Raw genomic sequence first — 13,209 nt, 5'->3', positions numbered from 1 at the left:
CCCTCAACCCTAATATTGAGGTATTTGTAAAGGCTCCTAGGCCTAGAGTTTCCTTGGAGAGGGTAACCAGCCACTTAATCAGTGGTGGATCGTTGAATCCCTATTTTCTAGGGAGATGTAGATTAAACTGTTGACTCTAACTTCTCTCTAAATAAGGAACATCTTTTCCCATATTTCCCGTGATTGGATGAGCAAGGAATATTCAAGGTAAGGCGCTCCCTAACGAAGGTTCCTTAAGGTGATCCCTCAAGGTGGTTCCTTAAGGGTAGTTTGCAGTCCCTTCACCCTTAATAGGTATTTTACAAACATATCACTATACTTTTGATTTCATTTCAGGAGTATGTTTTATGATTGAGATAAATTTCTTTGCAAGCCGCTCAATTTTAGCTTGTCAGTCCTACGACAAATGAAATCACTGACTGCCATAACTGATTGACTATCCTCTTACTAAATCTTATGTGAAATGGACATTTTTGGACCCAACCAACAACTATTTTTTTCTATCATTTTTCTTAAAGTGAACTTTTTTTCTTTCTCTCTCCCTCGCATAAGACTTAAGTGCATCTCTAACAAGTGGCAAATGTCATTGCAAAGTCTTACCTTATTACCATATTTATGCATCTTACAATTGAGAAACTTAGGTTGATCCCCTTCATCTTCACTTCCTAAGAGAAGAGTATGACATATTTTCGGATACCCATTAATTATCGCATATTAATTTTTTCTTTAAAAAAATATAAAAAGAAAAATTGTGTGAAATCAAAATAGAAAATTAATTTGGTAAGTATAGTAGAAGGACCAAAAAGTTATTTTTAGGATTAATTTGAGAGGCTTGAATTCAGTTATATTTTTTCTTTTTCAAATGACAAATTTGGGTCTTAGAAAATACTAGTTGAAAACATCACAACTCTAGTTACCGGAGTGAAATCGGAAAACCATAGTAGCAGTTGTCTGGAACAAGCGAGCGAACAGGTAGCACGATACCGAAATGAAGTTAGCTCCGGTCACAGTGTTTATGTTCAGAGACTCAGAGGGTTTCGCCTCTGCTATCTCAGAATCTCTTCACCCTAACCCTTCTTCCTCCTTCACCCGCCTGTAACCGTTCTTCCTTTTCTTTTTCTTATTCTATTCTTTTTACATCAATATTAATCGGTTATTCCTTTTTTTTTTTATTTATAATTATTTTGGTTTCAGAGAGGATTCGTTTGAACTCTCTTTGGAGAGTTATGGAATCAAGGACCATAAAGCATCAGGGAATGTTCTTCACTATGTTGATAATCACGGCATTTACAAGGTCCTCCTTTTTTTCAACTACACTTTTACCTATTGCAATTGCTCTATCATTTTGTTATGCTATATAGTAATTATTTCAAGAAATGGAGCTTATACGAGCAGGAAAAACAATGATATCATTTTTTTTCTTTAATGAAGTTGACCTATACTTGTAGGATCTCTTTCAATTTAGGGGATTAGGGTTTGAAATTGCGGTTGTAGTTGTAGTTTACGATGGAAACCTTGGTATTGTGGTTGTAATACCGTTGTAGAAAGTATAAACCCCTAAAACCTTCGTATTGGGGCTGCAATTGCCCACCCTAGCCATAAATATGTTTGATATATTTTACTTTGTCTACGATGAAGTCTATGATTCATTGTATTTGTTTAGTTTCATTTCGTCATATTGAAGCATACAACAACAACAACCAAGCCTTATCCTACTAAGTGAGGTTGGTTTTATGGATCAATTCCACCATGATATTCTATCCAGGACCATGCCTCTATCCAAATAATCTCGAGATCTTTCTTAATAAGGAAACATTTTTATTCTAGTTTTTCATTGTTTAGATTTTAGTTATCTTCATGAACAGAATGCAACCTAATCATAAATAAAAGCGTTGAACAATGTTAGAAACTGCTGTATCCATTGTTGTCAAATAGCGGCACTACATCGTTGTGAATTTTGATGAATTCGCTAATTAGCCGCTAGGCCCATTCTGGGGGTGTAACGTGTGGTATTGGTTATTTGAAGCTGGTAGAAATGAACTGATGTTTATTTCTTTTCTTATCCCTTTGTTATGGTTCATTAATCATAATTTTGATTTTGTTCTATATTCTTTGACATTAAATTCAGTCTTGAGTATGTACCACGTGTTGTAGACCTTTGAAATTAAAGAAACTCTCTGTTGAATGCGCCACATACCATTCACTTTACCTTTGAACGTCGTTTTTGACGTTTGGCTTTAAATATAGTTGGCTAGCTCTTATTTGATTTTCAAATAATAGTTTGGTGGCTGGATTATAATGATTTGATACTAATGTCAGATAAGATAATGAATCAAAACACCAATGCTTATGAAGAGGAGATTGAGAGAATAAATTTACTTTTTCTCCCATTGTTTTTTCCTTCCTAAAGGCAGAGTTTAGCACTTATAGATGATTTGTTTACCAGTGCCGATTCTTCTGGTTTTATTTGATACTCACTTACATGTGGACATTATTTTTAGATCTTTTGTCAAAGTTGTTTCTCTGTTAACATATAATTACACTTCAACTTAGACGACTACGAACTTCGGCATTTTCTTTCCAATAGATAAATGCCTCAACTGGGGTTGACTTATTAAAAACAATGTATGCTTCTCCTTGACTTTAAACTAGGGGAATGTGATAGGAACCAGAAAATAAAATAGAAAGAAACTGGAATTTAATGATGCAACAGTGATACTAACAGAGATTGTATTCTCTGTACTTTACAGAAATTGGAAATATAGAAGAAATTAAAGATGAAATGGAGCAATGCTCCTCACAGAAGTGATGAAATTAAAAGGATAAACACAGAAATGACATAACTATTGAACCCCTTTCTCGCGGAAGAAGAACCAACTTCTTCAATTAGCCTAGCCCTATATTCCTTTAACAATTTTTATGATACTCTTTTGGTTACATGCCCCCTCTCTATATTCCTCATTCTCCCCTCTCATTCCCTAATTCCAGTATCTTCACTTCTCCGTCTCAGCCACACAACACTTTCTATTGTTTTCCCCACTTTTTTTCCCCCAACGAAATGTAAGTGTTCCCATCGTCCTCTAGTGCCTCCTGTATGTTCTAGCCTATTTGAGTTTATTATCAATACTGTCCACAATGAGTTTCGCCTTGTGTTGAAAGTGAAGGAGATAAGTACCCAACTGCCTCTTCCAGGTTCTTCCACCGAAGTCCTATAACTTGAAATAGTATCGCCGAGCTATGCGTGAAACACGTGAATTTCCTCATGAATTCCGTTGTTCATGGATTGAAATTTCTGCCACCAACGAATTGGAAGTAGACCAGCCAGCTTGTAACCTTTGCTTTATCACGTCCATTTGCCCAGCTGTTGCTGAAATCTTAAATTGATGCTATTGATTGTTCCTCGAATTTTGTTATTGCTGAACTCACTCCAAATGGCTCAACTTAAAGACCATGGTTTGGAAATTGTCGTACTTGGACCACAAGAGATAATAGTTAGGGCTTGACCCATTAAATTCAGAGTGTGCTTTCCCTTCCATTCTCTCTATTGATTTGGTTTTGGCTTACTCCTCCATTTTTAAAATCCTGGTAGGTACCAGATAATCTCATACACCAAATAAGGGAAATAAAAGCCTATTGTATTAAAGATAAAGATTCTGAACAGTTATCCAGAATCAGAATAACAAAGTTTACAAGGTTAAATAAAAAGATGCACAATGGGCAATTCAAGAGTGCCAAAACTCTCCCAAAATCTAACTGTTTTCCAGCCACCTTTGCAATCCTTCTTTCACTCTGCTTAACTGCTACCCATGACCTGTAACTCCCTCTCTTCGTATATGTGCCACACCCTCTTTCTGAAAATGTTGAAACTGCAATTCAAACTGCATAGCCCCCTACGCAATCGAGAAAGCTTCTGACATTTCATGTGGTGCAGTGGGTGTTTTGGAAGCCATGTGTCATCTGATCCACTCAAGAACCACTCCTCTGGGCTGATGCCATTTCTTATCCTCTTTTGACATTATCTCTGTTTCGATGCCTATATTCACACCATGGTTGTCACTATCCTCTGACGAAGTACCCTTGTATGCAGTGCTCTTCACTGTTCCTTCATTGGATGGTCTAGCTGAGTGCCTTCTCAAAAGTTTTACAGGTTGACATTAGATGGTCTTGCTTCCATGAAGACCACCATAGCGAAGCTTCTCCCTCATAGCAAGCATAGCGACCCAGTTAGCTTCATCTCAAGTACTCTTTTCCTCAAAGCACTGATCAAGCAAGATTATCTAATGTCTGGAGTGATTCTTCTTTCAGAGAGCTATAATTGTTCGTTATTACTTATTAACATATATTTATCATTTGCTACTAATTATAAGTTCGGTCTCACTAAAGTGCTTTATGGGGAATGGTTAAAGAACTAATGTATAGAGTTTTATTGAGAATCTTAACATTCAAAATTTTAAAAGCTTCATTTTTCTATAAAACACGCCCATATCAATTTCATATCAATTTTAATTCATATGATTTTAAAAGAAATTAATGGTTAAACATAAGTCTCAAATAATTTCCTTGAAAATTTGTTATCCAGGTGTCAGTTGTGATTATGCAGCATTATGATCCGCCAGTACTAGCATGTGCTCTTAACGAGGTCCTTAATAAAATTTTAAAAGGCGATGATCCATCTACCATGCCTACACTTTTGGTACCTTTTTTGGTGGAATCATCCAAAGTTAAAGGGAACAGTAAATCCCTAAAATCAGATGAAAGCAAAGCCTTAACTTATGGCATACAGATTGGTCAAATTACAGACATAATGCAGACCTTACTACAGAAAACCCAGGAACCACCATCTTCATTGCGGATTCAACATGAAAATTTTGCATGTTTTCTTCACTTTGTTCGTGTAATGAAGTTACCTACCTTTTTTCTAATTGGACAAACTAGTCAATATTCGGACAATAAATCTACCAAACAGCATGAGGTATTCATTTTCCTTACCACTTTTAAAGCACATGATATAATTACATTTCCTTAAAGAATGCCCATAATTACATTCCATTTTCTTCTGCAATAGATGGGCGTAAACTCCTCCATAGCTAATTTTTTGTGATTTCTGCTAGGCAATTTGTGAAATAGGTGAGATTTTAGCTAGCAGTACAGGTCTGCAGTTTTCAGAAGACAAAGTGATATGGAATCCAAAAAAGACATCAAAAGAGATCAAGGAGCCATGGCGCGAGTTATATGGTTGAATAACAGGTCCCTTACATGCAAACAAGGAACTAGTCTTTTCAAGGGTCTGATTCTCACAACCATGGTCTTTTTAAACTGTTTTCTTTTTAACATGTTCATAAGAATTATTTATCTTATTTTCTTTGTACCTCCCTAAAGTATCCTAGTCTCTTGTATTGCGTGCAATGAACTGAATGCTGGCATAGGTTTTGACAGACTAAGACATTCATCGCATACTGAACTGGTTTGATGCATTTACAACAGAGCCATAGTTTTTTAAAATTGTTTCTGTAATACAGTAATAGTTGCACTTCAGTACTAATGAGAGCTTGAACTTTTTAGTATCCACGATTTTGGTAATGTGAAGAAAAGACATATTCTATTATAATTATGAATAATTTCTAGGCAGCATTTGGTTAGATGGACAAAATGGTAAAAGTTCCGGTTAAACCTCATGGGATGATGTTCCAGTAGAAGAATTCAAGTATGACGATTATGTTAAATTCTTGTGGGTGTGGTTCTGTTTCTCATTTCAAAGTATTTATTCTATGGACAGATTATATCACAACAATAAATAATAGAGATAGAGATGCTATTGATCTTCTGCCGAACTGTGTCAATGCGTCTACTCCAGGGTTGACCAAGATTTGGGTCTTGAGAGTATACTATTTTCAAGGTTTCAAAATGGGTCCTGCAAGTGGATGATGAGATTGAGAAAATTTTACCTTGTACTCCTACAATTAACCCCATACCCCTACAAAAATTTAAAAATTCCCATTTTACCCTTAATTGGTTTTAACCAATTTACCATTTCATTTTTACCATTCAGTTGAAAATTGCAAAAATTACACTTTCACACCCCTCGCACCGGAACTCTTGCAAAAAGACTTCTGGTATGTATTTTTCCAAACCGGAAGACTTTAGGAAAGACTTCCGGAACACAAAAAAAGCAAACTGGAACACTTAAGGAAAGAGTTCCGGTTCAGATAAAAAAAAATTCAAAAAAATGTGCATACCGGAATTCTTTGGAGAAGTGTTTCGGTATGCATTATGTGTGTTCCGGAAGTCTTTCCTAAAGTCTTCCGGTATGTTTTTTTTTTTAATTTTCTTTTTTAATTTTTTTTTTATTTATAGAAATGAGGGTATTTTGGTCAAAAAAAATTTAATGTAGGGGTATGGGTACAATTGTAGGGGGGGTATAGGGTAAAATTTTCTGAGATTGATCTCCTTAAATTAATCACTCACAAAATTGGATACCAAGTTTTAAAAAAAAAACTTAGTCCGGAATATGTTTCCTATGTGTGATTGCACGCAGCCCTATATTTTCTAAAGCATGAAAAATTTATATGCCACAAAGTTAAGGGTTCATTTCCCCTCTAAATTTTCGATCTAAAATCCCAAGTTCATGAATTATTAGGCCTTAAGCTTGAATAATTTTAAGATGTTGCCTATTTTTTTCATTTTAAAATTCACATATATATATATATATATATATATATATATATATATATATATATATATATATATATATATATATATATATATATATATATATATATATATATAACCCTAACTTGTAAGTACATATACATTCATACATTGTTTAGCATTTTCTCTCATGTTCAAGATTGAATACTTGAAGTGTGAATATAAATAATATGTATTTACAAGTTAGGGTTATATATATATATATATATATATATATATATATATATATATATATATATATATATATATATATATATATATATATATATATATATATATATATATATATATATATATATATATATATAACCCTAACTTGTAAATACATATACATTCATACATTGTTTAGCATTTTCTCTCATGTTCAAGATTGAATACTTGAAGTGTGAATATAAATAATAGATGATTCAGTAGTAGAAATTTGATAATAGGGTGTGATTCAACGAATTTTAAAAGAGTCTCTTATACCATCTTAAGAATTCTGGTTGAATATAAATAATAGGTGATTCAATAATAGAAATTTGATAGTAGGGTGTGACTCAAAAGTCTTAAAAAAGTTTCTGATTCCATCTTAAGAATTCTGATTACCATCTTAAGAATTTTGGTTGAGTCTAATCCAACTTTACGAAAATGACTTGTTAGGTGTGAATTGACTCTACTTATAAACACAAATTCAAATTATATATTATTTAAAAAAATTAAAAAATAAACTAGTGAATAATTTTAAGTAAGAAAGATAATATGGATTATTTTCCATGATAAAATTGAAATTTTTGATGAAGTGAGCGATATAATAAAAATAAATTCATGTGTTAGAATTTCATATAACTAAAACAAAACCATTTGAATTAAAATGTTAGAATTTCTTATATGTAAAATAATTATTTGATGTGACATGTGCAGACTATCTTGAATAGTGTCGAGCAGTTACTAAAACACCAACTTTCTTCTATCTTTTGTATACGATCGAAAGTGACATTTTTTGGGAACATTTGTTAGCCTGAAAAGCTGAACGAATTTGACAAAGAATGATAATAACTACGTTTGAAAATGCTAAGTGTCAAAAGTCTAAAACATAACTTCGACATATTAACTATGTCGACTAAAAATGGTTCGACCACCTTGTCGGATGACTTGAGACATAGTTTATTTTATCGCCCATCAAGTTTGATTTGGAAGAGTCTTAGAAACAGATCTACAAGACTAGGATCACTCTTTCTTCGAAACTTGTCCAAAATGTCAAAGAGATTTACACAAATCAACACTTCGACAAGGATTGAGTTCGATACGTCGAGCAAATGCTGGGGACTTAGTGTATTTTTAATATATAAGACATCAAAACTAGGGATGTTGAGAAAACATTACGAGGATTGACTAAAGATTCTCGACCATAGGTAGTTAAAGGATTCAAATGCAGTTATCAGCGTTATGGGTGGTTTCTAGCTGTTTCAACATTGAAGACACATGAGAGCAAGTTAGAGCGTTAAAGCCCATGCAATGAGATACATGTCAAATTTTTTGAAAATAGTTGTTGTCGACGATTATCATTGTATTAATATATAAGTCGATCTCATTATTGGGATTATGATCGCAAATTTTATATATTTTCTATAAAACTAAAGTATTGAAGTCATATAGAGAAACCCTTTCTAAGATAATGTATAATTATGCATCCACTCTTTAAACTCTTCAAGTATTTTTAATTAAAACATTTTTATTTTAACGACATTTATCACGGTTTTTTATTATTATTTTCATCCAAAACTTATTCTTATTAAAATTTACATTCAGTTTTTCATTATTCAAACAATCAAAGATTCAATTACACATTTTTTACCACATTCTTCAGCACAAATTATTGTTTATTAAAAATACCAATGAATACTGTGACATCTACTTAGGCAGATAATTTTCCGATGATTTAGTAAGAGAATTTTTTTAAGCTTTTAAGCAAATCAAACACACGTTAATAATCAAAAGTCCATCAACACGCACCTGATCTATCCCATACCCTACCCAATATCTAAGCTTGATTAAGAAGGTTAGCTTAGGCATGTTGGCTTGTTATGGCATTATAGATTCTAAATTCTGCAAGAGACTATGGGCCAAGAATCATGATAAACTATAGTTTCCATTGCCTTGGAATTATGCAAAGTTGCAAACTGATAATCTTATATTTTATGAGCCCAACACTAGTATTGCAATTTCAAATAGGCAATGATTTGCTTTAGCATCACCTTTCTTTGTAGTTTACTACTAGCTGCTAATAACCAAACCTATTAGATCCTCATAATCAGATAGAGTTTCAGACACATGATAAAATTTTTATATGGAAATTAATTTTACACTGACGTATATTGAGAATCGATTATGATGGGCCTAAATGCATAAAATAGTGATAAAATGGATATAACAGTGTAATATGAGTAATGAAACTGCAATTGTATTGCTATGAGATCCACAATTACAGGAAGATAGGAATAGAAAAATAGGAAAATAACAAATTGGTAATAGCTACCAATTCCCAAGCACGCAGTGCTCCCAAATCACCAAGAGGTGACCCACCAGATTCTAACTGAATTCCTTCCTGATTATTCCCTTCCAGCTATAGCTATATATAGTCACTCTCATGCACTTCATGCGTTCCTCATGCATTCACAGCCACGTCATCATCTTTCATTCCTTTTTGTCTTCTTCCTAGTATAAACTTTCCACGCCCTTGGCCTAGGCCCCACTTCACTAATCACATGTCTATCAACTCCCACCTTCTTAGACAATGCCTTGTCCTCAAGGCAAACTTCAGGAAGCTGGCCACGCAAAAATTCTTTATCCTCCCATGTCACATCCTCTAAAGCTTTGTTTTTCCATTGTATCAAGGTCTGCTGAACCTTATTACCCCCCTGCACTATGACTCTTGAACCCAACACCTTGTCTGGATACACATCAGTCTCCTCAGTCACTTCCAAGTCTTTAGGTAACTCTCCCTGTACCTGATAGTTCCCAACAGCTCGCTTGAGTAGTGACACATGAAAAACTGGATGAATTCTAGATGCTGATGGTAGTTTCAACCTGTAAGCTACTTCACCAATCTTTTCCGCCACCTAGAAAGGTCCATAGAATCTTGCAGCGAGTTTCTGATGAATTCTTTTTACCACTGACTGTTGTCTATGGGGTATAAGTTTCAGAAAGACCCATTCTCCAACTTCAAAACACAAGTCCCTCCTCTTCTTGTTAGCATACCTTGTCATTTGTTCCTGAGCTTTGAGCAAGTGAAATTTGAGTTGCTTCAAAGCCTCATCTCTTTCACTCAACTCCAATGCCACAGCAGCCACCTTAGTCTCATTAGACAAAAGTCTCAGCAATGCAGGAGGTTGTCTTCCATATACCACCTCGAATGGAGTCTTCCCAATAGACACATGAAAGGTAGTGTTGTACCAAAACTCAGCCCAAGGGACCCACAATGACCAAGTCTTTGGGTGATCAGAAGCAAAACACCGCAGATAACTTTCCAGACACCTGTTAACCACTTCCGTTTGACCATCTGTTTTCGGGTGATATGCTGAACTCATTTTCAGCTTAGTACCCTACAACTTGAACAACTCCATCCAGAAATGACTCACAAATAAAGGATCTCTATCACTGATTATAGAACTTGGAATTCCACGAAGTCTCACCACTTCTTTAACAAAGAGCTCAGCAATTGACTTAGCAGTATATGGATGTTTGAGTAAAACAAAATGACTATACTTAGATAGTCTGTCCACAACCACTAACACGGCCTCATAACCTTTAGACTTAGGCAACCCAGTCATAAAGTCTAAGGACAAATCCTCCCACACCCCATTAGGAATAGGTAGAGGTTGTAACAAACCACCAGGAGTAGTAGCACTATACTTTTGTCTCTGACAAACATCACAAGATCTAACATAATCCCTTACACTCCTCTACATCCCCACCCAATATAAGGAATCTTCCAGTCTTCGTATGTTCTTAGAAAACCTGAGTGCCCTCCAACAGGAGTACTATGAAATTCTTCCAATAGCCAAGGAATAGAGGGTGATTCGGGGGAAATCACCAGCCTGCCATGATAAAGTAAAACTCCTTGTTTCACCAGAAACCCAGGTCTAACATCAGGAGACTCCTGTACTTCTTTCATTAACTTTTGAATGTACGGGTCATTAGTTATTTCATCCAAAAGTTTCTGTCTATCGGCCCACAAGGGAAAAGAAATGAGAGAATTCATTTCTACCTCACCATGACATCTGGACAGAGCATCAATAACTCTATTCTCTAAGCCAGGCTTGTACTTGACTTCAAATTGATAGCCTAGTAGTTTAGCCAACCAACACTGCTGATCTGAAGATGAAACTCTCTGTTGTAAAAAATGCTTCAAGCTTTAATGATCTGTGTGCACAATAAATTCTCTGCCCAATAAATAATGTCTCCAGTGCTGAATACAAAGCACAAGGGCCATCAATTCCTTCTCATAGAAAGATTTTGCCAGATTTCCATCAGATAAAGCTTTACTGAAGAAAGCAATAGGTTGCCTCTGCTGCATTAGAACAACACCTATACCTCTGCCAGCCGCATCACACTCAACTTCAAAAGGTAAATCAAAATTTGGAAGAATTATCATAGGGGGAGAAGTCATGATCCTCTTCATCTCATCAAAAGCCTTGACAGCTTCTATTCCCCAAGAAAAATTGTCTTTCTTAGTCAAATCTGTGAGAGGTTTTGCTATTTTACCATAATCCTGGATAAACTTTCTGTAATACCCTGTGAGTCCCAAAAAACCACGTACCCCCTTCACACTCTTTGGTGTAGGCCATGCAAGAATACACTTCACCTTCTCAGGGTCCACTGCCACACCTTCTCCAGAAATGATATGGCCAAGATAATCAATTTGAGCACAACCAAACCTACACTTTGCTTGATTTTCCACAAAACAATGCTCAACTAAAACAAACAAAACCATCTTCAAATGCATTTGGTGTTCCTTGATATCTCTAATGTAAATCAAAATATCATCAAAAAGCACCAAGACAAACTTTCTCAAATATGGCCTAAAAATGTCATTCATGGTACCTTGGAAGGTAGCTGGGGCATTCATTAATCCAAAGGGCATTACTAAGTACTCATAATGGCCATTATGTGTTCTAAACGCCGTTTTAGGGATGTCATCCTCATGCACTCTAATTTGATGATATCCAAATTTTAGATCAATTTTAGAGAACATAGTAGCTCCATATAGTTCATCTAACAACTCATCAACTATAGGGATTGGGTACTTATCTGGTATTGTAGCTTTATTTAGGGCCCTGTAGTCTACACACATTCTCCAGCTCTTGTCTTTCTTCTTGACTAATATCACAGGACTTGAAAATGAACTCATACTCGGCCAAATGACTCCAGCTTTCAACAGTTCTGACACTTGCTTCTCAATTTCTTCTTTTTGGTGATGAGGGTACCTGTAGGGTCTGACATTAATGGCACCATGATCAGGATAAAGCTTAATATGATGCACCTGACTCCTCTCAGGAGGTAGCTGAATGTTATCTCCAAACACTTCCTGGAATTCTTCTAGTATATGATTTAAGCCTTTGGGAACCACTGACTTGGTTGCTTCCATTGACTGTAAATGAGCCCACCACCAGCCTAGCTTAGTTCTGCTATAAGTGTCCTCAAGATAGGAGTTCAGATAACATTGTCTGGCCACCTTGTTGCCTTGACCTTGCAATTTCACCAACTCATTTTCATAAGAAAATTGCATATTCATGGCCTTCCAATCCATAATCACCTTCTCAAGAGTGCTTAACCAGGCAACTTCTAACACCATATCCATTCCCCCTAGCTCCAACACCAGCGCATCCACAATCACTTCAATCCCTCCCACCTTCATATTGACCCCTTTACACACTCCATTTGTTATCACCTTATGACCATCACCAAGCTTGATACTCTTAGCTGCTGTAGGTGTGATGACAAGACACAAAGCAGTAGTCACTTTGGGAGAAATGAAATTGTGGCTCGCACCACTATCAATCAACACCAATAAATCTACATTCTGTATCTTCCCTTCAACCTTCATGGTGTGAGACTCACCCATGCTTCCCAATACCCCCATCAGTTTACATTCCACCTCCACTTCTTCTTCACCTTCCACCATCACGTCCTCCATACTCACAATTTCCCCTTCCTCTGTCATGGTTTCACCTTCTCCTAGGATTAGAACCCTAAGAGCTCGTTATGGACATTTATGCAACGTATGGTGGTATTTTCCCCCACATTTGAAACATAGACCCTTCGCTCTCCTCTCTTAGAATTCATCATTGTGGATACTTCGTATTCCCTTCCACCCCTCAATCGCGTCGGAACGCGGACCCTCGTCGTTTTTGCGAGCTGAGGAAACCAAAGACGAAGTTGAATTTATGTTGGATCCAATCGAACCCGTTTTCTGACTCGGGTTTGACCCACCCGACTGAAACGAACGAGTTGCATCCC

General features: G+C 35.7%; 1 protein-coding gene across 1 annotated transcript; it reads left to right on the top strand.

Annotated features, from left to right (window-relative positions):
- The first annotated feature begins 819 nt into the window (after positions 1–819).
- LOC127077332 (uncharacterized) lies at positions 820–5,564 on the top strand. The gene is made up of 4 exons (XM_051018715.1): positions 820–1,095; positions 1,195–1,294; positions 4,580–4,972; positions 5,112–5,564. The coding sequence occupies exons 1-4, from the start codon at positions 989–991 to the stop codon at positions 5,238–5,240; spliced, it is 729 nt and encodes a 242-aa protein (XP_050874672.1). The 5' UTR covers positions 820–988; the 3' UTR covers positions 5,241–5,564.
- Positions 5,565–13,209: the final 7,645 nt, after the last annotated feature.

The sequence above is a fragment of the Lathyrus oleraceus genome, chromosome 1 (assembly GCF_024323335.1).
Source record: "Lathyrus oleraceus cultivar Zhongwan6 chromosome 1, CAAS_Psat_ZW6_1.0, whole genome shotgun sequence".
Classification (NCBI taxonomy): Eukaryota; Viridiplantae; Streptophyta; class Magnoliopsida; order Fabales; family Fabaceae; genus Lathyrus; species Lathyrus oleraceus.
This window is presented reverse-complemented; position numbering and strand designations above follow the sequence as displayed.